Source organism: Ciconia boyciana, chromosome 12 (genome assembly GCF_034638445.1).
Source record: "Ciconia boyciana chromosome 12, ASM3463844v1, whole genome shotgun sequence".
Taxonomy (NCBI): Eukaryota; Metazoa; Chordata; class Aves; order Ciconiiformes; family Ciconiidae; genus Ciconia; species Ciconia boyciana.
The window spans coordinates 17023318-17049704 of NC_132945.1; the positions used below are offsets into that span (position 1 = coordinate 17023318).

Here is a 26387-nt window from a genome sequence, read left to right on the forward strand (position 1 = left end):
AAGAACCTAGAAATCATTCGTGTTTAAAATGTCAAAGGCAGCCCATTGATCTCTCTTGAATCTGAAACATTCTGGGATTGACATATTCTGAGTGAACGAGTATGTTTTTAAGACATCACCCAAGCTACCTGGTGGCATAGAACAGACCAATATCATCAATTCTGGTATCTCTGATTGACACTCCACAACTAGCTTTTCTCCTTCAGCACTGTAGTTGTACCAGCTGCAGCACAAAGAATATCCAGCAAAGATGCTGTAGGGCCCAAGTTTCCAAGACGACCTCATTCTGTATTACACTCATCCTGAATTTCTCCCTTCCCACTCCTTTTCTCAGGGCAGGGCACTTCTAACTCCAGGACAGATTTTCAAGCATGATTCTCTGACGGAGAGGGGAACACGCCGTACAGAAGCGTTACTCCTTATTTCTGTCACACTCCAGCTCAACAACCTTTTCTACCTGGTGAACTTCATCTTCACAATGTGTTTCCTAGAAGCCAGGATGAGAAGCATCTCATTCTAATTTCCCACATGCAAAGCCACATTCCTTCCCAAAGTCCTTCAGTCTTTCCTTTGACATACAAAGAATTAAGTTAAAGCTAATCTGAAATTGCAGAAATAGACTTAGGCTTCTTTAAAACTGAAAAACTAGCTTTTCAAACAAGAGGTATGCTTTTACAAATGAAGTGTAACCCACAACTTTTTTGGCTAAATAATAAAAGACTAAAGTTGCACTTTTCTTCAGCTCCCATGATATTGAGGTTTTCTGAGTATTTTTTGTTGGGCTGGTTGGTGGAGAATAGGTGGTTTCCCTTCTTCCAATGGAAGAACAAAAAAAGTAAAGGAATATGGAGAGGAAAGAAAAAAAAATGGAAAAAACCCCATTTAAAATAATAATTACAAATTCATATCCATTTCCTTCTGCACAGTGATTCTTTTCCAGAAAACACTTACCTGGGGGGGTTGCTGATTCTTGTTGGTAAAGCCTTTCTGTTTCCGGGGGTTTATGGCAATCCTGTGCCTGGCTGCTGAGGTGTCCAGGCAGCCAAGGGGACTGGCAGGGATGGTGAAGTCAACGGGAAGGAAGCTGCTGCCTCGTGAGCCGGGGGCCCCCAGAGCAGCAGAGGATGAAGGACTGATGGGCCTGGAGGAAGCTCCGGAAGGTATCTGTAAAACACAAACACTTCGCTATACATTTTGCTTGGCTTCCCCACATCTCTGAAACAATTCCTTTGCTAGCTCATTCCATTTCAGAAGCCTGAAATGGCTGTATTTTTTGACATAAATCCTCACTTTAAAATGCATGCCTAATGTCGTCTCTGCATAGAGATTACTCAGTTCTGTGTGTTCAGCTGTATGTTACACAAAAGTGAGAAATACCTGTCTCTCCCTCTCCCACAGTAAGAGCCTCAGCTGTCCCCTTCCCAGTTCTTATCTGAGAAACCATTTGCAATATATGTATGCACCAGCAGGAGACACTGGTGCAGTTTTTATAGCTGCCTTTTCATCCCAATAATGTGACACATCGCAGGAATACGTTACTAAAAAGCCACAAAAGTAGCATGGATACTTGCTCCTCATTATCTCTATTTCTAAGAAAGCTACCATAGCCACTTTACTCTTTTAATATCCACTCTCCCAGAAAAATCAAATGCTTCTCTCCAACAAGTATCCCAGAACCATCTTCCAGACAGTGATGTGGATCTCACCCTCGCCACAATGCTGCTCTGGGGAACTAAACAGCAGTAACTTTAGATGATGCTATCAAAGAAAAAGGGGGTTACAGAAGTGTTTATAGAGAAACCCCTAAACATGCAGCATGGCTGATTTTGTTACTGTTTTGAAATGTAGACCAGACTTTCTGGAACATTTGCAAAATTTCAGAGACGTGCCAAATGAACTTCATTCAGTATAACATACCTGCTATTTTGGCTATGGCCATAAAGCTAGGTGAAATACAGCCATTTAACGGTGCTTGGCATTCAGATTTTAGTTTTGCTTAAGCTTAGGATATAACACAGTATTTAAAACATGTATGCTGATGAAGTTTTAAAGATAATGAAAGCATCTTCCCACCTGATCTACAAAAATTGTCTAGGTACATTGCTTTGTGTTTAAGGTAGCTAAAATTAATTTCCTTATTCTCCACTGAATTTTTTTAGTTCCTAGATCTGAAATAAACCGCAACAGAATGTATTATGACAGATACAGACTCTTCTCATGAAAAATTTACACGCTGTGAAAGAGAGAAAGAAGAACACAGCTAGTAAATAAGCTAACTATTGTTATAATTCTACAAGATTAATGATAAACCTGTAAGGATCACTACAACTTATAAAAATAGTAACACTGTCATTAATTCCTACATACAAGTTCTTCTGCCTTTCAATTATAAAATTACAGTTGTGCTTATTTAATAAAAAAAACACCTGCAGCTAATATCTGAGCTACTGCTGTACATAAATGGCAAATTCCCTACTCCACTGAGGATTCAGGATATTTTTTTCTCTGAGCACTGACTGACAGTTGGTATCTTCTCTCAAAGAGAGTGGAGCAGACACAGGATTTCCACACCAGTGTTTAAGTGTAAGATAAATTTGGTGTTTGTTGGTTATTGTGCAGTTACAGGAACCTGCACAAGGAGAATGCTGCAGCTAGGAGGCCCATTTCCTAAAGAGTGTTTGTACCAAAGCACTGTCCTCAGCTCCACAAGCCGAGACCCTGTTTTGCTTTTAATCAGTCCAGGCTAAAGATGCCAGCAAGGAAGTTAGATTTCCGTAAAGGCTATCTGGCAAAGGCAGGGTAATGCTGATTAATGCCTCTGTGAAGTCACTTGCTGCTCACTTTGAGTGATAGCCTCACATTTAGCTTTAGATTAGTCAGAAAGTGGGTATTTATAAATGTGGAAGGCACTGAGAAGTTACACGGGTGACACATCAGGGTTTCACACAGAGGTGACAGCAGCATGAAGCTGTTGGAAAACCCAGTGAAGCAGCACAGGGCAAAGAAATGAAGTAACTATCATCTGCAGCAAGAGCAATACAATAGTAAAATGTAAACCACTACACTGTGTGTAACTTCGGATTGCTTAGGACCAAATCCTGTTTTTCCTTTACTAAATACACAACATTGTTAAATGGAGTAACTGCTGTAGATTTCTTGGTGCTTTTCACAATTTTCCTCATCTTTGGGATGAGGTTAATCAGTTTAACAACTTGTGTTCTGCTAGCTCAAATCCTGCTATTACATAAATAGTTTCAAAAGCTACTGAAAAAAAAGATTATTATTTAGGAAAAGGTTTTTTATTTTAGACAAACATATTGGCAAGATTTCTGCTAAGCCAAACTGCTGACTAAGAAAAATATTTGGGTAAAGGAACATACACAGTACTGTAGAGAAGCTAGCCAGATTCCTAGTGAGTTGGGGAGAAAAAGGAAGAGCCTTTAAGTGTGGAATTCTGTGCAATATAGAAGAGAGAAAAAAAATTTCTCCTGTCCCTGTCTTTCTTTCTCATAGGACATGAGGTTGTAAGACTGAAAGAGCTCAAAGACTGCAGAACTGGATAGAAAAGGGCTTTTTGCATTGTAAGGAAAAGCAGTATGCAGGCTTACAAAATGGAGCATTTTAGTCAAAATATAAAATGTACATTGAAGTAATGATAAAATATACACAAGAAGTTATTAAAAATAATGACAATCCAAGTTACCTAGATCACTTGGGCCTTTAGAGTTGTGTGAATAGTAGCCTACTACGAGAGGGAGACATTGCTTTATCTTTCTATCCCTAAAGCAGAAGATCTAGGAACGACTGAGCAGGAGAGTGTCTGATCTCAACCATGGACAGGACAGTTGAGCTGGTCATGCCCAAAGGTTGCTTTCTCCCTTTGAGAAGGCTGGCCAAAGAGACAGTGAAAGGGAAAGCTTCCTTAGCAGTCGGGTTGGCACCAACTGTTTGACCCTCAAGATGTTGTCCTGGCTGCTTAAGGCCCTCTTCATCAGGAAGGAATCTTCTAGGTACCCTGCTACCTCCCCTTTACTTATGGGCTATTCTCAGTTTCACAAAGGGTTAAATCGTGTTCTCTCTGGTGAGCTTCTCAAACAGGGATTCTGTATGGAGGACTGCAAAGCCTGGGCCAAAATGGCCCGTAGCTGTTCTGGTCCCATAAATATTCCCCTTCTCACCTAAATGGCAGATTACTTTGCTTATACAATTGCAAGGGCTATCCCATGAATCGAATCAGCCCTGTTGGAGTGGTGGCTGCCTTTGTGACTGGCATTTGAAGACCCCATTGGTATAACTGTGGTCTGACTGGTTTTTCAGACATTATATTAATGCTGGAGAAAGGCAGTATAAGCAAACCTTGTACACCTGCCTTGAAAGTATGAGATAGGCAGGAACTCAACTCAGCTTCCAGCAGCAGAGACAGTCAAGGTGAAGGTCCCCTAGGCTCCTCTCCAAAAATATGACCTCTGTAAATTTTTCTGAGCTGGTCAAGGAATAGACTGTGTTGGTCTGACAGCAGAACCCACTGCTGCTGGTGGTCACTTATTATCCAGAGAAAACTGCAAATGAACACAGACCTTTTCCTGTGGAATACCTGGCGTCAGAAAGGGCTGATCCTGCAATTATTTCCCGTGATAAGATTGATGAAGGGCATTGCTCACAAGCCACTACTGATGGGCAGGTGTTGTTAAGCTGTTACTGCTGTTGGGTATTGGGGCCCTGGGACATGGAGGCAGAACTGAAGTGCTTTTTGCCTTGCCCAATTTTGTTGTGTAACTTTACAGATTCATACTGTGTCACACAGCTGACTACGCTGTTCACACAAACCACTTACCAGTAGGTTTCTGCCTCTCTTTATTTGGTTCTTATTCAAAACTCTGTGAGAGGTACATTTTCAGTATCACTTGCATCACTCTGGACTGTTCATGAATTATTTGCTAGGATACATTGTACCCAGAATAGATTAAAAAAAAAAAGATTATTGTACTGGCTCCATAGAGACACCACACATGCTGTCTCAGGAAAGTTTATTAGCAGGAAAAGTAGCTATTTACCTGTTCATCTTCACTGTCTGTCCCGCCTAAACTCAAAGAGCTATGACGCTGAACAGGGTTGGAGGACTGTGGGATAAAATAAGGAAGAGGGTAAGTCAAGGGAAGTATCACATTGAATTATCTGGGACTGGATATCCAGTGCTAATTATGAGAAAACACAAGAGGAAAGATAAAGGAAGGGTCACTGAGTCCCTGCCTTACAGAGTAGGTTTCGTTTGTTCATTGGGGATCAAACATAAAGTAGGGGAGCTTTATCCTGCTATGAGATGTGCCATAAAGGTTGACCATATGAGGCAATACATTTTATAAAGTTGTTTTGGCTTATTGTTTTAAGATCTTCAAATTTACAAATGCTCACATGCTCACTCAAGTCCAAAATCATGCATCTGCTGTGAGAAGGCAATTCCTAAGAAAGAAGATAACCCAAACCCCCTCTGAGTCCCATCAGGACCTGTTCTCCTCAGACTCAGGATTGTCACTTTCCTGTCAATTCAACTAATATTGCCCTGGTTTTGAGCTATTTCACTCCAAAACCAGTAATTGTTTAAGATTCTCTTGCAATCCTCACTATTTTTGTTTTCCTCACTAGCTTTAAAACACCCCAAAACTCTTCCCCTTTCACAGGTGCAGGAAACTGCCAATCTCTCCAGCTCTTCTGGAAGAGCTGGGAAGCTGGAAGACATGAGAAGTTTTTTGTGCAGTGTTGAGTACCTCAGCTTGTTCTCGGACTGGAAGTGGAACAGTCACAGTCACACAACACTTGCCCGTGAATAACTCACTTTTTAAGCTTTCTGCCATACAGACCTGACAGGAGAGACTGCCTTGCCCAAAGGCACTGAGAGTTGTCATATCAACTGAATTTCTCTCCTCTTTCCCTAATGATATAGGTCACAACTGCCCCACCACTGGTCTACATAAAAGCATAGAAAATTGTACTCAGAAGGGGTATTGGTAAGGCCACTTCCTAGGTATCCCCCACAGTGACAAGTCCACAATGCACCTAGGTAATTTGTTCTAGTTCTGACTGATCTGTACCATCAGATTTTATCACAAGCAAGCAAAAAGGTCTTCCCCTTCTCCAAGCAGATTTTATCTTTTCTGTACAGGTAGTCGCTAAAGTGACATAACAATTATACCTTGCTTGGTGAATCTGTCAGAACTTCATGAAGGGTTGAAATTTCAGGAGGGCTTCTAGGTAAACCATCATCTTCAGAAACAGCACCTGCATCTTCCAGTTTCTTTCCAGTTATAACAAGAGGAGGTGATCCAAGTCTGATGTTCTGCTGCAACTGAAGCTGTGGTTCAAAAGAAATTTAGAATATAGACTTTCAATGGCATTATTTATAAGGGACATTTTGGACACTTTTACCCCAGTTGCTCCCATTAGGCATGCAGAATCTCTTAGTTAACAGAAATACTTGAAGAAACAGACCATTTACAGAAAAGAGCCATTAATAAAATTCTATTTGGTTACATTCATCAAGGACCCATCTTTAGAACTGGCTTTGGTACAAAGTTAAAATCAAAATCAGTTTTATTCAGTAAGTTACCAAAGACAGAAATTTCACCATTCCAGAAAATTTACAGAAGTTTAACTCAGTTTTAAATTTAAAACTTTAAAAATTCTAGATTTAAGTATTCTTTAAATAATTACATGTATCTGGATGTCCCAAATAGTCACACAAAGTATTGTCAGTTAGCAGCTCCCAACCCCAGGTTTATGTGGTCAGCTTTCCTTCACAAAGCCCTTCCAAATATTGACAGTTTGTCACCACCCTCTCCCGCACAAGTAGCTGAGTCCCACCTTTTATACAAAGACAATTTAATTCAATTTCTGGTCCACCCTAATGAATTGCTTGTTAATTTTCCCCAGCATCACATCCTGATCCTGTCTACAGCAAGAATGATAACGGCAGCCAGGAACAACTTTGTTTGTAAGGGAGTATGGGGATTCTTTTCCAAGATTGCACAAAAGAATGCTCTGGCAGGACCCTGACCCTAGAAAAATAAAACAAAGTCTGCAACCTCACAAGCAGCCAGATGTTCCCTCAAACCAAAAAAGTTCAGATCTCAGGAAACACCATTACTAAAATTCTTGGCTTAAGTCTGTCAGCTATGTCAAAGCTGGAATAGAAACAAGGTCTGAACAGAAACTTTGTCCTTCAACTAAAAACATCTCAACTGAATATTCCCAAGATAAACATGCAGACCTGTTGTTTCTGTTTCTTTGCTTATTAAACCAGATTGGGAAATTTTAGGCCTAATTCTGTGCTCTTCTGCAAGCTATGCATTCATTTCTATCTCTGTAAAATAGATCTAAATAGCCACCATTCTTATTCAGCAAGATTCACTTGGAACGTAATTCCTATAGATCTAATAGCCACACAGGGTAGCACAATGTCACCCTTTAATCCACCAGACCCCCAGTTCAAACAGCTTTCTTGCCCTTTTACCCAGAACAATCAAAGAAGTATCACCAATACGATCTGCAAAAGCAGGACTGATGACAAACTGCACAAAGATTGCAATATATGGGCAAAACAAGACATACAACATACCTGTGCACTTCATAGGAAGGAAAATACAGAAAGTCAATTTTGCCTTTCCCTCTTTTCATAACTTCTCAGCTTTGATTTATTAAATTTATTACATGCAGACAGCAAAGTGTTGTGGGGGAAACTCTGAATTTATGGTCTGTCTTCTACCGGTAGAAGTTAATTTACATTGCTAAGAAAATAACAGCTTTTATTAGTGCTTGGCTTTTATCCTGACAAGAGTCAAGCTCACAGAAAAAGGCTGTCTTTTATGGCTATAAAAATAGTGCTGGCAGTATTACATTACCATGCAGGATGATGGATGGATGAAGAGAGGGCACAGTGGACTGGAGATAGCATGAAAAGAGCTTTTTTTCCCCAACAAAGTTCTGTCATATACAAACATGATTTCTCCTGCCACTCCTATTGTTATACAAAAAATACCCTGAACTGAAGCTTGGCCTATTTTGCAGCCTTATGGAGGAACAAGTCCCTCTGTGCATCTTTTATTATTTAACATGTGATGCAATTCTGTTTTGCAACATGAAGCTCACACTGAGCAAAGGAAGAATTTCAATGGCCTTTGGCTGCCTTATCAACAGTTTGTTTTCAGTCTCTGGAAAAATCTTAAACTTTTATCTCAGTGCTCTGAGCTGGGCAGTTATTTAAATGCAATTAATATAACCGACAGTTGATAAGGGAGCTGTCAAGGAGGGTTCAGTATGTGCCTTGGAAGAAGGAAATGATCTAGCAGAATACAGTATCCTTTGCTGGCAGAGATCGGAAGAATAATGATCTAAATAAAGCTGTTGCTAAGAGTGCCCTGACATATCCATCATCCCACACACTTACACAGCTGCTGGTGCTAGCATGTACAGTGAAAACATCATAGCCAGAATTGCCAAAAAGAATAACATATAAATAATATATAAAGAATAACAGTGTAAGGGACACACTACAGTATAAATAAATGGCCTTAACCCAAAAGCAGTAGCTATGAAGTAAAGAATGGAAATCCCATTGGAAGAGGACATGCTCATTAAGGAAAGTTTCCAAGAGCCCATGAACTGGATTCATGTCACTCACACACTATGAGACCTGGGCAAGGCTGAAAGTACCAGGACTGCTCAAAGATGCAGCTTCCAAGAGGCAGAATAGATCCAAAAGTAGTAAATCTGGCTTTGGACACTTTAGTCAACAACGTCGTAAGGTACATAGCAGAGGAATCAAGCAACAGAGTTTCCTAGGAGACAGCTAATACAAAGCAGCACCATGAATGAGGGGAAGATGTTCTCACCTGCAAAGTTTTCACTCTTCCAGGTATGTTTTCCTGAGACAACATGTCACCTGCCACATTTCCTGGTGCAGACTCAAAAATGAAGACGCTGTCATGGGACAAGGCTTTGTTTCCCATGCTTCCTTTGGGCCTGGGAAGGAAGGAAGAGTGGTCAATGCACTGAGTACAGCCCTCCAACACCTCCCTGCAGTACTTCACCAGGGCAGAGGGATCATAAAGAGGCGAGGGTGGGATGCATCTCGCTTAACTTCAGATTTATGCATGTTAGCTGTCTAAGGTACTCACTGCTAGCTCCTTTTATACTCAGAAGGGAGGAAGAAACACTTTTTAGGATGCTGATCAAATGTAGGTGTCTCTTTTCAGATGTATTCAGCATCTGCATTGAACACACAGGCCAGTCTCTATGGACTAGAGGGAGTGCAGGGTGATTAGGTCAGATGCTAAGATTTAGTTGGATGCATGCCACCCTGAGAAATGTCTATGAGCGCAGAGGAGGGCAACAGGAGTCCCCTGCCCTCCTTTGGTGGGAATGTGCCTAGCATAAGACATTCAGGATACAACCTTTGCAGTCTGGTGTGTGTCGCACATGCCAAAGATTGTGAATTTTTTTTTCCCCTTCTTGCAAATGCAGGCAGAAAATGTAGTTCAACTACATAAAAAAACTTGATTCAAATCCTCTCAGGTCCAGCAATAAAAACAGTTCTGTTCACCTGTATCATGAGCATCGCCAGATCCCAAGCATATTAAAAAATGTAGATGCGACAAGTGTCTATGGCCACAGTTACATACCTATCCATGGCCAAGTTAAAGTACCCAGGTAAGATATTCCCGCTCTGCTTCTGTGCTCACTGGGTGTTCAGCTGTCAACTGAGCTGTAATCAACTGAGATTGATTGGGGTTGGGCTATTAGGTTGTGCAGGGCAAATTTTGCACTTGGGTGGCATGACAAGGAAGGCTACAAATCTTTTATTCACCAAGTTCCATCAGCATAGGCAAGCACTGTCTGTACATTACTTTGTCCAAAAGGCCACAAGGATGGCCTCTACCAGGATTTCATTCTAGCACTTAACTGGAAAACAACAGAGAATACTCTCATGTTGTTGGCTGCCAGCCTCGTAACCCACAAGTTACACGGATTCCTTGGCTCAGCTGCCATGCAGGCAATGCTCATTGCCTCTGAAAGTTTGACTCTGGGTAACAGGGGATGATTAGGAACAGAACTCTGGCAAGGAAAATCCAGTAAGGCTAACACTCTTCTGCAAGGAAATCAAATAGAAGAGGTCTCTGCTATTTGCCTAACCCCAGATTCTCTCTTTACTTAGAAGAAAGCCCTGAAAGACTGTGAACATTCATAAAGTATATACACCATGTAAAAAAACCCAAACAAATTACTCTTTTTCCTCCTGCATCTCCCTTCTTTACATCTCTGGAGACAACATCTCCTTTGTCTCCTTGACTAATCCTCCTGTTGCCCCAAAGGTGTAGTCAATCAGTATACAGTTATGGTGAGTCCCACAGTAGGGCAAAATAATTTTGCTCTATGTTTATGTTGTTTCAAAGACAATTTGAGCTCTTTCTCTCACAGCACAGGTCAGAGTTCGTGCTTCCTCTCATATTTAATAGTTAATGTCTGTGTTAGTTTATAGGACAGCAGTTCTACACACAAGTAAGGAGCTTGCCTTATTTCATCATTAGAGTGAATGAAGCCATCCCACCTTTTTGTGTGTTTGATTTTAGAGTCCTTTTCAGCATGGAAGACACTATATGGGCAAGACATAATTTTACTGCATTCAGAAAGACAGTGTCATGCAACTTCTATTTACTGTAATCTATACTCATTATTAGTTGGCATATTTTATTTACTGCAAAGAATGCATGTGCATTAGGATGTATTAACCTTTTTAACTGGGGATTTCCTCACTTCCTTTACTTGGAATTCTTTAGCAATAAAAGCTGAGGTTTCCTTGTTCTTGAGACTGCCAGTACGAGATCTGTTTCTTTTTTTCTCTCTCTGCTTATGTATCATATGTGCTTGCAAGAGAATTACTGTATTTTCTTCTGGCAGTCACAAAAAGAGCATTGGATTAAATATAGAATTAACTGCAGCTTTAGTACAGATGAGTCTCTTATGTGCAAATATACACTCATGTGTAATTCCAGGCAGTGTAGTTATATTTGCGCTGAAGCTAAAGATGCACTGTTAGCTAAACCCCCAGATGTTTTAGCCACTGTATCTCCACACTGATTTCCCTATACAAATGCTCAATTCATTCATGTGTAGCAACACTTGAGCTGCCATGACTGAGAAAATGATGGGACTCTACGGCCAGCAATAAAGCCGCTCCTAAACTCATCATGGCCTGTGCTATCTTCGACTTCTAATTGCTGCTACCCCACTCCTTTTATTAGTGTTTGAGGTAGGAGGAAGAAAGGTGACACAATTCCTTCAGGCAGCCGCTCTGTCAAAAACAACTGCAGCCTGCCAAAGCAGTGAGTGTTCACTGCAAACACCAGGACAATTTTACATATTGTCCCAGCAGTTTTTCCTGCTCAAAGCTTTCTAACTGGAATAAGACTATTTGAGACCCAATTTTCCTCTATGTAAGGTCTTTTATCCTTTTGATGATACAGACAAGAAGTCATCCATAGCACATGCTTTAACTTTGCCATCAAGGTTTTTCTGTTTCCATTCAAAACTCATGCCTCTCGGAAAACTAAGAGGCAGTGGCACATAAAGCTCCCTTCCCCTTCACAGATGCCCAATCCCATTGATTCCCTACAGCCCCTTGACATCTGGGCACATCCCTCTGGCTGTTACAAGAACAATTTGGCACATCTGGGGGTTTGGTCTCTGGTTAGTATTCAGAAAAGTTAAATTTTAAAAAGATTTTTGATTTTTAAAAAAATTTTTTAAATTAAATTTTTAAAATTTAAAAATCAACACAAAAAGATTTTAAAATACATGGTTTAAAAAAAAAAAAAGAACGAAAAAAAGAAAACCAATGCTTCTGCCTCAAGAACAAACAAACAGCAGTATTGTTCTAGGATTGGTTTTGATATTCTGCATGCCAGAAATTACAAAGCTCCGAAACCTGCTATAAACCCTTCACAAGTTGTATTTCCACTGGCTTTCAGGATCAGGTTTTCCAACGGATTATGTTGTTCAGTCTCTCTAGGTACTTACAAAGCATGCTTATGCCATGCAGGGTCTGGACATGATAGGGTTTTCAAGTAGCACAAACATATCCTCTAATTTTTTTGGACAGTCCATCTAATCCTATCTCTAAGGGAAAAAACAGAAGAGTTTTACTCACTTCCTGATCTCTGATCTTGCAAAACAGTTCATAATCACTGGAGGATAGTGCTGAGGTAAACAGCAACTGGACTTGAAGTACTTGGTTAAGGGCAAGAGAAAGAGTTCGCACCCACACTGCCTCTGGAGCAGACAGCTGATTTTAAGCCAGATCCCTTCTATGGGCTGATGGGGTAAGCTCAGCTGTTCCTAAGCCTTTTGGACTGGGTTAGCTGAGTCACTCTAATTCTCCTTACCCCACGGGACTGGTTGTGTGGTCACTTACTCTGTTGCTGTTATGCTAACAAACAAAATAAAGAGATTGTTGTTTCATTCCCAGATCATTTCCATGATGCAGTTGCATAAACACAACAGAGAGTGGGGAAAGGTGGGGCAAGGAGGAACAAGCACCCATGAGAAAGTAACATCCATAAGCTGTTCCACCAGAAGAAACGTAGTGTCCAGCTCCACCAAATGCCTTATTTGCTGATACAAAGCATTTGGCAGCAATGCTGGTTTCAGCATGTCCCATTCTAGTCACCTATTCATGCCCTCTGCCAGTGTCACACCCATCCAATGTCCCCTCCAACAAAACACTGCAAACCATAGGATGTGGCCAGTGTTTTGTCACACTTTATTAGTCTGCAGCTCCACAACCCGAGGCCTAGGGTAATCCAAAGAGAGGCCTGGCTGAGTAGCTAACAGGGGAGTAATAAGGAGGGTGGGGATTTGGAAAACAGCCAAATTATAGGTTGCCAGATACTGATCCATGACACCCCTGGTGAGAGACGCAACCCTGTCCAGAGGGTTGTCCCACCCCAGATTCAGTCAGAAACAAGCAATGGAAGTGCTGTGTAGCTTGGTGGTCTAACGTTATCAGTGAAGCAGTGTTAGCAGTGCAAGCTAGTATCATGTATTACACTAACTGAAAAAAAGGGTTTTGAACTAACATCATTCAGGCATCTGAGAATTGCTCTGGACACACCTTAAGGACTTGCAAACCTCACTCACATGCACAGCCATTCAGGGGTAGCTGACACAAACCTAGAGGCCTTCGGTTGTTATCTATACCTAAATGGCTACGTAAGAAAGTTAAAGCAGCAATCTCATACTGATAATACACCAAAAATACTTCATTCCCTTTACCCCAGCCATGACGGAGGGCACCATTTATGCTAAAAAATAGCAACGCAACTTCACACGTATTCCCTGTACTAGCACTACTCGATCATCATCCTCCTGTAAAGCTGAGGCTGATCAGACCGTCCAGGACAGATTTCAAACACTAAAACCAATCAAAGCAACCTGGGCTATCTGAAGTTTTAGACTAAGAGGTTGGATCACCCCTGCCCCTGGCTGCCCTCCCCCTCCTCTCCAGGCTGGCTTTTGAAGCACTAGCAAAGAAAGAGGAAATTCCTGGAATTCCTTCATCAGCATTAGGGCTTGTTTTGCACAAACTTGGACAGAGGTTGCTCCTAAGGGGCCAACTCATGCTTTCATCCTACTGCTGTGAGCGGTCCACTTTTATTTATTTATTTTCCTTCCCCACCAGCTTACCCAGCCTCCTTCGGTGAATGAAGTGCAGTAGTGTCGAGCACAGAAATGCTGACATCGCTGCTGGACTGGCTAGGTTTTAAATTACTCTCCCCCCTGGGAGGTGGAGGCTCTTTCCTTTTCTTCTTGGCAAAGAAGTTCTTGAAAGTCTGAAATTTGGATTTTTTCTTTCCTGCAACATGAGAAAAATGAAAATTTATGGAAGTTGGAGGTGTTGCTTAGCTTGGAGAATGTTATCTCTTAAATTCTGGAGGAAGCCTCAAAGCTAGAGCAGCCCATTCAGTTTTAGTCAGCTCCTTTGTAAATAATTCAGTGCTGGAGTCCAGTGAAAGATGAAGCTGCAGTTCTTACATTTGCTGCCTATAAAGCAACACTGGCATTAAGCTGACAATAGTGGTGCCTACTTAGGTTCCAGTTTATGAAAAATACACCTTATATACAGAACGTATCTACCTACAACTGAACAGTGATCATGCCCATCATACTTGATATATTTTCAATAAAAAAATTGATGTCAATGTCTAACTCTTACTGTTCTTTACTTAGCTTGGTTTAGTTCTGCTTTCTCTTTACTCAAGGGCTGTAAGGAGACATCACCTGAAGGATATTCAACATTTGGCAAAAAGATTGAAACTGGCAAAAGAATTTATGAACTCTGAAACCAAAATATCTGTTTCCACATTAAACCACTGCCCCAAAATAAAATGTCTCCAAGGACAATGGAGCAAACAAACTAAGACACTGCCCTGCAGGACATGAAACCCCCAAACATAGCAGCCCTAAGAATACAATTAGAAAACTGTTAATCTGATTTCAGATTTTCCACTGTCCAAATGAAAAGGAATACAAAAATAACCAAATAAACCATACAAAACATCACTGACTTCTTTCATTTTTAATAACCTAAGATACTTTAACATTCTTATTTATGTTTTCTTTCAGCACACAAGTGCTGCATTTTGTCACCGACCCTTACATTGAGGGGTCAGTTTGGAGTGGTTTGGGCCAAACTATTGTACTAAGACCCCTGTGATTGACTTAAATACATATGCAGAGCAATAACATCACTGCATATCTGAGCCAAATTCATTGTTTAATTAATACTTTACAGCAGTTGGCATAATAAATGCCCACAGCTGGAGGATTCCTTCATAAGCAAGGCATTATTTCAACACAATTATTGTCTTCTCCCAGCAATGATTTAGTCGGCAATGCTCTGTCTCAACGTGTGCCCTGTACGTGTAGGGATCTCTGCCAATGGGCCTTATCTGGGCTGAAACTGTGCCACTGCACAGCTGCATCAGACAGTAGCCACTTTGATAAATAAACAATGATACTGAGATCTACTCACCCTGTCTCCTCCCTGCTCTCAAGACCAGTGCCAGCACCATGCATCAGGACATACAAGGATGCTGCTACACTGTCCGGCATGGACTGATGAAATGGCTACCTCTCTGCAGAGCAGTAGCAGCCAGGGAAGACCTGCACATTGCTTTTCAAGTGACTTGGGCTGTCACTGAGACTAAATCATCTTTCAAACCATGTAGAGCAAAACTATCAACGGAGTCCCACTCATCTGAATAATATTGGAATGTAGCGCTCCCATGGAGGGTTTATCAGTGGAAGACCCTTTTTATCTTCCACTGCTGCTTATCAGGCAGTAAGTGAATGAGATAGTCACAGAAAACATACAGGTTATATTGCCTGCCCCAGACTACAGAGCTGACCCCAAGGCTTTTGGATTTGTTAAGACTCTCACAGGGCTCGATGAGTTTCATGCTGTGCCCATAGCAAGTACTGGTAAGAGAAGACGGGTCACACAGCAACTGGAAGACCACAGTGCCTCTCAAATAAAACAAGCATGTTGAGTGCCCTTTAGTGAGTCTTTAGAAATGCCTCCCTACCATTACTGCCATTCATATCAGCAATTAGGCAACGTATATGGTATTCTCCCAGGAAACTTGTCAAAGCTGAGTTGGTTTATTTTAGATGAGCAAAACAAAAGATCAAAAAGTTTCATGAAAGCAGTGCCCCAAAATTATCAATTCAGCAATGTCTGCTAACACAGTCCAATGACTCAAAGAACAAAATGGCAGACTTTGCCACATGCAGAGAGCTCTGCAACTTAAAGGCAGTCTAAATGAAAAACAAGGACATTATCATGTACACTGGTCAGCTGGCAGTGGTATGGACAGAAAACAAGTTCAATTCTAGTGCAAGTATTACTGATGAGCTTAATTAGATGCTGGTATTTCCAGAGAACCAGGGGAATGTTTAAAAAAAAAACAAAAAAAAACCCCCAAAACCACACAACACAATAACAACAAAAAAAGAAGTGATCCTAAGGCCGTTTGAGAGAAACAGACATAAGTCCTACCACAAAGGATAACATTGCCAAGGTACTACTCCAAATACTTGTTTAGATCAGAAGTGGTGCTAACTTTAGAATGGAGCCCATGGAAAGGATTTGCAAACACTGCCAATGACTAAGCCTCATCTGGCATGGGACGACACTTGGGTATCATTGTGCAACAGAGAGTCTTCTGATGCAGACACATCAGTTACTTCAGTGCCCTCTCTAGCCTCTAATTTATTACTGATGTGCAGGGCACACCCCCTCCAGCAATAATTCCTCTTCAGCTGTGCTCTGCTCAGCTGCATGCCTTCAGCTGTTTCAGATGAATGAGAAAACAGTAAGTTTCCCTGCAGTTCCAGGAGATGGGCATTTGCCATATTGTTACGCCAAAAAAGATAAAATCACTACTAGACACTTACTGCAGCATGCAGATGAAAACTGTGGGACTGCTCTATGTGAGACCATTTGGCAATAAAGACATGGTTCAGAAAGACAGTGTTCATGTTCGTTTCCTGCTGCCAACAGTTGTGCGCTGGCTTCACATACCATTAAAAGGATGCCACATTTAATTTAAAGGTGCCTACATTTCAGTGCACTGTGACGTAGCCCAACATGTCACTAAATAGTTAGAGTGCTCTATGATACTTGAACTAATACAAGAGGATCTTATTACTTAAAATGGAAAAAATTCATTGCATAACAAAAATCCAGCCAAAGCAAGGAGAGAAAACCCAAGCTCAGACAACTATGCCTATTTCCCCTTCACCCACTGATGAATAATGACACATGATTTTTTAATTCTTACAGTTACCATCTTCAGTTTTATGGCATTAAAAATAAAAGATTAAATTTAAAGGCTACTGCCCTAAAAAGCAAAAGCTTTCCCAAAAATTAGTTGCTTATGCTAACTATGATTTAGCCCACTATAACAGAAAAGGAGCAGGAGTAAGCATTTTGCTTTCTCTGTAAAGTTTGTTTATTCTGTATTTTTTACTGTTTGTGTACTGCCTATTTCGTTATTTCTCCTGTGCACAGAGAATTAATGCATGTCCTTCTGCTCTTTGCATGGTTCTTCCCTATAACAAGATGGAAGAGAAAAAGATGCTTTTTCCAGTGCCAAACTGAGACTGTAAAAAGCATAGGGAACATCTGATTTGGGAGCTCAATTATCATATTTAAATTAAGCCGTTAATTTCGGGAACTTCTGTGCTCTCTTCCTAAGGTGTGTTCAGGACACATTTTCCATTTTTTCCTCAAATCCAAGGACTAGATACTTTCACCAATAAAAGCACATGATAAAAAAAGCCCACAGACAAGATTCTCAGAAAAATACCATGATTCCAGCTTCATAAAAAATACCTGATATTGCCAGAAAGGCAATTAAATCATGGAATTCAGTAAGGCTAACACTGGGTGCTGACAGTTTTTGGACAGTGACCTAGTTATTGCCATCAAGAAGGAGCAGCATGCACTGGAAGCCCTCTACTACTAGTCAGACAATAAGATAAACCTCAAGAAATTAATCTAATTCACCTAGAGCCTTTACATCACAAGCCAATTAAAGCTATGAAGAGGAAGAGGTGAGGCATTCCTACATTATATGGGAAGTAAACAAAAGACCCTAAAATGGCTTTACCCAGGTCCAGTCGAGTGTCTCTTGAATACTTCAGCAATAGCGCAGCAGCCTTTAACTTTTTTAAATTTTGTTTCAGTTAGAGACAGAAATATTCCTGGTGGTTTTAGAGCCAACACTTAAGACAGCAAGCCATCTCCTGCCTTCCCTGTCACCTGGATCAGGTGTCAATTTGATCCATTTTCTGAATGTTCTAGTGAACTTGAGTACAAAATTTGCATACGTGGGTTTCACACAAGTTCACCAGTGTGCCACGGATAGCACTGGACTATGGGATAAACTAGATTATATATTTTAGAAACCAGCTGCTGCTGAGCATCCACCATCACACTTTCTTCACTCCTATCTATCTGCCATGCAGAGCTCAACTAACAGTCACTTTGCCATTTGCTTCTCTCTTCTACCAACATTCTGATGGTGGCAAATGTATTTCTAAAGGATAAAGCAAGACGACCTTTGAAACACAAACATTTAAGATGATTGCAAGACATTAGCCAAAGAAAAGAAAAAAAAATCAAGTGATATGACAGCCACTTCTCCTGAAATGCCTCAGCCATGATGCTATTCTTCATATTCACCTACCTCTTCAAGAACAGTCTGAACATTGGCAAAGGGGATTTCCTTTAACTAAGACAATTCTTTGGCATAAGTAAGATATTTTCCTTTCTTGCCTATTATTCCATTCCCTCATGGCTGTTTGCATCAGCCCATGCCACTAGATTAAAGAATAAGTAATAAATGGTTGTCTGTGGCCAGAAGCAGAGAATGAGGCTGCAGTGGGGGGTACTGATACAGCTCCCACAGACAGAGGCTGGCTAACAGGCTCAGCTCCCAGCTCTGTAGAATCCATCAAAGCAGGCACAACAATCAGCCCTTCAAACTCTAACGTCCTGTTTTTGAAAATCCAAGCCAGAATCAGAAAAGAATATCCTCTGTCAGGTTACGACCCTCCAGTACTGCACGTTAAAAGATCCTTCCCATAATATTGGCAGCTGACAAAACCACACAGAATTTTTTTTTACACTACAAAAAACAAAACAACACTGCAAAACAAGTCACTACAGACCCCCTGACCTGAAGAAAATAAGTCTCGACTTCCAGATCAGCTATACATTCAGAGAACAACTGCTTACCTGTGCACTCTTCAACTGTCTCTCCTGTTTCAGGTGACTGTGTGATCTCTGTTGGCCCCGTAGCCATGATATAGTCACTGAAATAGAGATAAAAGCATCACTTAAATTCTAGTCCACCTCCCCAGCAGAATATGGTCCCACCCAGCATGAAGAAAGAACATGGCTGGATCCTTTCTGAAACTGCATACCCAAATGCTCATCACAAACACAGGTTGCACACTTTTTTGCACTTCGGCCACAGAACTTTTCCTCATTTTTCAGTCACACATATTCCTCCAGCCAAAACTAACAAACCAGTCCAATTTCTTGCCAGTACCTCTCTCTTTTTAGGAAAACAGGATCAAAGTTTGCATTAATGAAAGATGTCATTAAACTTGCTCAGCAAAGACTGTAATGCTTCCCAGCCTCAGAATAATGAACTTTTATGATTGCTCTTTGCTAGAGAGTGACAGCTCCATGCTACTGTAAAAAACATCTTAAGTAAGTGCTCTGCTGCCGAGTGTTCATGTATCACAGTGTCCTCACAGCAGGCACCAGGCTAATCTGTCAGCATTATTAAAATTAGTTAAGCATCAGCACTGAAGCATCATCCTAGGCTATGCTACATTTGTGGAAACCAATAGATCAAATTTATTTTGGATCCAGTGCAATCAGCTTTTAGCCACAAGCTTTGAAACCTTATCGCAAGCAGAGCTATTGATCAACCAAATTAGCTGATGGCATCATCTTCCTCCCCGATGAAAACAAAAGTTCAGCCTAGTTTTAAGATCATTCAATGTTAACTGGCTCCACTTTGTATTTTCCAAGACTCCTAAATGGGCGTCTGTCAGAGACAAAGGAATTAAGCAGCAGACCACAAGAGTTACAGTACAAATGTCAAGCAACAATGGAAATGTGACAGTTTAGCAGGGCAGCTCATAAATACTGTCCTTTGTTACAGAAGATATCTAGGTGATACATTTACATAGTTAGCAGTTCCAATATGCTGTGTCAGGACTTAAAGAGTAAGAAATCTTTACAAACAAATGAAAATACCCAGAAACAAATCCTGCTCCCTTTTCTGCATAGACCTCATCTAACAATTTTCCACCTCGAAGTGGTGTAACAATACTGTCAAGTTAAGTATCTCAACAGCAAGCAAGATTATGATTCTATACTAATTTGGCCAATCAGTAAACTATTCTATTTCTTCTGTATCACCCACACATTCTATAATCTGTCATGCCCAAAAGCACTGGGACTTTCCTATGAGCCCATGTCCTCAGATAACCTTAAGAGATAAGGTGCACAAAACCAGAGGCAGAGGCGATGGGACTGTCAAAAAAAAGGGGGGGGGTGGGGAGCAGACCATGGAGGTAAAATAGGCAGGGCTCCTGCAAAAAAATGGACTGCAGAGTAAGCTTTCCCTGTAGCGGCCACACAGATAGCAAACTGGCATGCTGCTGAACTGTAGGCAGAAACGGAGGAGACAGACTTCAGTTTTCTTCTGCTTTATAACAGATCATCTGTGAGCAGTGAACACAGGAGTGCATTAACACACTGTAGTCCAAACAATCTCATCTCAACTTGCTAAAAGTCAATGAAAAAGTCATTGCAGCAACCAGGACCGATTATACCTTTTCTAAATAAGATTCACTGAGGATGTTTTTGAAACAATTGTTAGACAATATTGAGAAGCAACAACAAAAAAAAAACTTTTAAGATTTTCCCTTTTGGATGATCATAACCATTCAACTCTTTTCCCTTTTTGCCCCATGTCCCATCAATTATCCATGAAAATGTCTGCATTTCCTGCATATTTTGATTAAAGTGGTCATCAGCAGACTCTTTCTCTGTATTAAAAAGAAATTTGGTTCCAATTTTCCCCCTCAACTTTATACACCATGCATATTGGTTATGTTAGATTTTTCTTGAGGGAAAGGGAAATGCATTTGAAATAAAACATCAAGAAAGCACTCAACAAATTTACAAGGACAAACTGGCAAGTCCCCAGACTTGAGCTTATTTTCACAGAATGTGAGTGGGCCTGACATTTGACTCATTTAGATCTCTAACTTCTGCTCTACCCACCTTCAATAAAATCAAAGCAAGAGAAAATGCTGCTTTCAGATCCAGCTTTGTTTTCACCGGCTCTACATATATTTAAATTACTCAATCATCTCAGCTGCTCACTCAGAATCCTTCCAGCTTTTGGAGATATTTTGACTGCTGTGTTTATTACAACTGCAAGCATTTATTTCCAATTGGTGTATCTTTTATACAAGTACAACTATAATTGAAAAGCAGTTCAGCTCCGAGGCAGTCTCTTCACAGTCAGATCAGCTCCTGCATTAATTTGATTTTATAGCTGAGTTCTCTGGGGCATACGGAGGTCAAGTGTCAATTGCAAGGGTGCACCGGCTGTTTGCAAATGTGCCCCATTTAGGACCTAATGGTTTGGTGCCTTTGTATACATCGTCACAGTATCATCTTTTTCCAGTGAACTGAGCAGTGACTTGAGGTGAGGGAAACCATCACAGATTTTTCCAAGCTTTAAGTTAGCAAGTATTTAAATGACAAAAAAAAAAAAAAAAAAAAATTACAGCAAAGTGTAAGTTCCATCACTAAAAGCTTGATGACATACCTGAAGGAAAGTTAGCAATTAGACGACACTTAGACTTCAAATTCTGGTGGCAGTGAGTTGTACTTTACAGAGAACAGCTAGCACATGTTCTGAGCAACAAACCCTAGCCTGGAGATCAATGTAATGGAGAAAAAGAGGACAAAAACCCATCAATACAAATACATGTGAGTGCACAGGCATTAACTGATCGAACCTTCAGACATTCACTACTTCCAGGCCTTAATGACAGCTGACAGACGCAGTGTCAGGATGCATCAATACCATGTACGTTCAGTTCAATCAGCTGTACCAACCACGTGCACCCTGTGAGCTTTCCCAGAGCATTACACCATTACAAAGTTTTTAAACAAACACTGTATGCGTATTGATTTTTAGTGATAAAAATATCAGGTAAAATAAATGGCCTTTTGGAGCAGTATTGCTGATACTTTTCAGGCTAGGAGATGCTAGAGGACAGCTGGGAGAAGGAGCTCGCAGAGGGATGAAGGAGACTGTCTCCCCAGTGGGGGAGCAGTCAAGGCAGAGCAGCAACAGATTGACAGCTGTGGCCAGCCAAGGTAGCAGAGTTGTCAAATCCCAGCTACTGTTTGCTTCCCACTAGAACAGTGGGCACATTTCCCCAGTCTGCAACTTTCTAATCATGTTCTTAATCCTCTCTCAAACACCATTTGCAATCCCTGCGTATGCACAGGCCTCCAGCTGCAGAGGTACAGTGCAGAGGTACAGTACAAACAAGACGCTGAGTCTCTGCTAGACACTTTAAAAGCCAGGCCTGGCCCTGCCCAGTAAGTCCACTGCAGCAATTCCTGTGTAAGGCCATGGAAAAGACTGAAAGCTTACTGAGAGCAGCAAGGACTGACTACACGGTGTTCACCTCTCCTTGCACAGGGTGATGGGCTGCATTATTACACCTATGAATTAATGAATTACTTGCAAACAGTGAAGCGGCTTCCTATAGAGATGCAATCACAACAATAAACCTGACATTACTAGACCCTATTTGCATTGCCAGGGTGTATTTTAAAGCAATAAAACTCTTACAAAGTTGCAGGGCTTGCTTTACTTTCAAAGCAGGCAACGGGACCTAGTTAGCAATCATCACTACCCTTACCTTGTTTGATGGTTTAGATCTAGGCTCCCGGCTATCCCATACAAAACTTCCATTAATAATCCTACTGTGTCGCATTCACTTGGAGCTCTTCAACTCATTAAAGGAACTAATGAGTCTTAAGAGAAAAAAGACATCTCCAGGCACAGGAGAAATATCCTTGTCTCCCTTTTACAAACTGGGGCAACTGGACAGATATTTGGAGTGCTCTATGGGGAGGCAGTGATAGGGCAAAAGAAATTAAGTCACAGGGTGGTATTCCGACCATTCCCTTTTCCCAGCTGAGCACGTTACTGAATATGTACATCATGGGGGGAGTGGGGGGAATGCTAAAAGAAGAAAAGACAATTCCCTTTCACTGCTTGGTTTGTGTATTTAAGGACTCCTGGGAAGTTAACATTGTACAGGACTCAAGTTTCCTGCATTTAACAAAGGCCCAAGACAAACAGAAACGCCTTCTGCTCAGCCTCAGAAAAGGGACACAGCCTCCTTGCTGTCTCTCCAGCGGAGCAGAAGACTTGGAGACTGCACAGCAAGCAAGCTCCTACCCCACCTTTAGTGTTTCTTCAGCTTCAGTCCCATGCTTCTGTATAAGCATTCCGGAAGGCCTTATGACAGAGAGATCAAAGGAGACGCTGAACCCTGAACAGCCTCTTTCCTAACAAATAAATGCTTGAGGAAATAAAGACTCAAGAATACAAGGCACTGCGTTCAGTTAGCATCTTCATAGCCTATAGAAGACAGACAATGGCAAGCAGCCAAGAGAAAGAGGTGAAATTTTTGCCTGGAGCTTTTAAAGGCCGATTTCCTTCAGGCTACAAAAATTACCTGAAATCAAGCTTATGCTCCAGATCTCAGGACACACACTTTGCACAGCAAGATGGATCGGCATAGGGAAATGCATGCCCCTCACCTGGTCCTCTAGGCCACCACCCTGCAGCCAGCCTCCCCCCAGAACACACTTCAAGCTACTGCAGGACCTCAGAGAAAGCCCCTCTACTTCTCCTGAGCACTGAGTTTAAAAAAAAACACAGAATGCAGGATGGTTTAGTATTCAGATTACTTTCGGCAGCAAAAGGTGACTGACAGGTTAAATTTTTACTGTCTTATTAAAGCACGTTAGAGGACTTTGTTCTGACAAAATGTGGTTGATTGCTTTCCTCTCTGGGAACTCTACAAGCTAACTACCAATGAACTCGTTAATCCAATGACAGTAAATGAAGTAAAGTTTACCCTCTGCAACTCCACGGAACAGGATTTTCAGAGTCAATCATAAAGCAATAGAGCCAGCAAGATTTCTATTCAGTTTTCACATCCCTTGAGCATATCAGAAACTCAGCAAACAAAGCTCTCTTTGCTCTCCATGCAATGAGCCGAGCAAACTGCACTTCAAGGTCCACCTTCAGGGAACCTGCTGAATAGTGTGGGACCCCACAAAAAACTTTGCTGAAATAGGGTATGAGCCAACATGACAGCAGGAACGGGGATCTGACCTTGCACAGCTGATCCCATTGTGCTCTTCTAGAGTGTAGTGTTTCTAGGATGAAATTCCCAGGTTTATTTGCCAGCCCCTAGCTGGTATGTCCCTTGCCAGACCGTGACTGTTTTAGGTAGGCGTAAGAGAATAGCACAAACAGCAGTTTACATTAGGACTCTTGCTACTGCCTCCGCTGATAACAGTGAGGGGAGGAGGTTACAAAGTTAATGAATATTGCTCTTGTAATTTTCACAGAAGGAGGGAGAGTTTAAGAAAGTTTAAGATCCTTTTCCAAGGATCACAAATAATACAGCAATAGTAGCCATCAGGAAGTCTGGACAAGCAACTAGATAATATTTAATATCAACAAAATTCTCTCCCCCAGGATCAAGTAGGGGGTCATAATTCCCCATAGCAACAGACAACATTCAGCTCCTACCCTTGATGAGATATCCAGAGCAAACAACCGTTCACATAAAGAGATCTATTCACAGCTTTCACACTTTGCATTCAGACAACACCCCCTCACCACCCTCTGTCCCCACACCTTGGCTTCTCCAAGAAGGCTTGCCAGAAGACAGGTCCCAATGTGCTGAACTCTTTTCACCTACAATCTGCTTTGAGAAGCCTCTGTCTGACAGTGATTCTGAAGGATTTCTGCTATTCAGCAGTGCCTGAAGCATTACGTGCTGCCCTCCTAGTGAGTGTGTAACACTAATGGAAAGCAGCTGGTGGGCTGAAGCTGACTTAAAAAAAAAAGTAACAGGAGGAAATGCCTTTCATACAGTCACACAAGCTCAGTCTGTAATTGTGTGAGAAGCCAAAAGGATAAGAAGGGGGAAGGGCAAATGAGACAAAAACATTCATAAGCTACTACAGAAAACAGTGGAAATGCTCTCCGTTACCAGTCCAGGAACTGAGAGAGTAAATGCTTCTGTCCCCTGCATCCTGCCCCGTCTCCTCGGACTCACTCCCTCTCAGCAGTCATGCCATTTGCTAAATCACTGCAGAACAGTCTCCCTGCACGTGGGGACGCGACAGCAGCATACATACACAGGCCTGTGTCACCTTAAACCTGAGGCAGGTACCAGTAGCAGAGCAGCTGTTAGTTTCTACTCAGCTCAAGAGGCCAAACTGAAGTCCAAGCTACCATAGCTTCGCAACACTTGGCACCCATGCCAGACAGATTAGCCTGTTTTGGACATGCCACTTCAAGCTGCCCTCATACACCTAATTACTCTGTGGTGCTTATTAGCATGACCTTGTGTAGTTGCTGTCAGCGCGAGGATCTCCACTGCAAGTTTGTATCTGCTCAGACAATAGAGCAAATATCTACCTGTTTGCCAAAAGCTAAGTAAAATGTTTCTGAACCGCCCATCCCTGATAATAATTTATTACATAGTTTTTCCAGTGCATTTTCTGGTCTGCACCAGTCAGCAGAAGTGTGACGAAACTTTGCTCAAATCAAGACTGGCACTAACATAGTCATGATATAAGCATACACAAGAGCTCCGCCAATATTTTGGGCCCAGACTGCCTCCATTTTAAAGGGATGTACATTAAATGACCCAGCTAATTGCACCATTTGGCATTAGCACAGGAATAATCAGTGCTTTTCCCACGTAGTAATTCTTTTTCTTTACACTACCACACTGGGGAAATTTCAGGAAACAGCTGGAATGAGGATCTTCTTCCACTCTTCCTAAAAAGAAGTAAAAGAAGCAGCAGAGTCATCCAGCAGCCATGCTAAGGAGCTAGTACGTTGCCAGCAGTAGAAGACACTCTCAGATCTACTTGAGATGGATACATTTGGACTAGTTAGGAAGGGGGGGGAACAGGCATTTAAAAATCAACAAGGATGTAACCAAAGGCTGCCTTTGCCAGTTAGGGAGCTACACCCAGTAAGCATTACTGCCTTTGGAAGCAGTTTAAAGAGCAAAGCAACAGGAAATGTCAAGCCACTATCACTGAACAGCAGACATGCCTCATGCTAGCAGAGTCAAGATATCAGAGTCAAATATGGGAATAAAAGTAAAGCTCACTGTCTCTGCCTTTTCATGTGGCAAATTCAACAAATATCCGTAATCTTCCATCCCAGAGCTGGGTGGTGGGCATATTTGGCCACTGTTTTCTACCTTGTGTGTGTGCTTTTTACTCCCTCTCCAAACTCCTAATTAATTTTATTCCACCTGTGGCCTCCCAGCATAAAGTTAGATGACTGATATCTGACCTGTGGTGTGCAGAGCCCTGGGCTGCAGACTCCACGGGCTGCTTCATGGCGATCAGCAAAAGCTAGCTAAGGAAAGAAGTTTACCGTCAGCTGGCT

The 26387-nt window shown here is 41.5% G+C and overlaps 1 protein-coding gene across 7 annotated transcripts in view; it reads right to left on the bottom strand.

Annotated features, from left to right (window-relative positions):
• The window catches only part of KIAA1210 (KIAA1210 ortholog), a 46169-nt gene that overhangs the window by 11282 nt on the left and 8500 nt on the right, over positions 1-26387 (bottom strand). Inside the window, exons 1-8 of one of the 7 annotated variants that reach the window (XM_072877105.1) lie at positions 24609-24651; positions 21477-21584; positions 18854-18930; positions 13735-13903; positions 8886-9015; positions 6191-6349; positions 5055-5120; positions 952-1164 (exon numbers count right to left, since the gene is read on the bottom strand). In XM_072877105.1, the coding sequence (XP_072733206.1) occupies positions 952-1164; positions 5055-5120; positions 6191-6349; positions 8886-9015; positions 13735-13903; positions 18854-18920 (804 nt within the window). In that variant the 5' untranslated portion in view covers positions 18921-18930; positions 21477-21584; positions 24609-24651. Of the gene's footprint in view, positions 1-951; positions 1165-5054; positions 5121-6190; positions 6350-8885; positions 9016-13734; positions 13904-18853; positions 18931-21476; positions 21585-24608; positions 24762-26387 lie in introns of those variants that run through there. The other 6 variants (XM_072877104.1, XM_072877103.1, XM_072877108.1 and 3 more) reach the window with 6 other exon arrangements.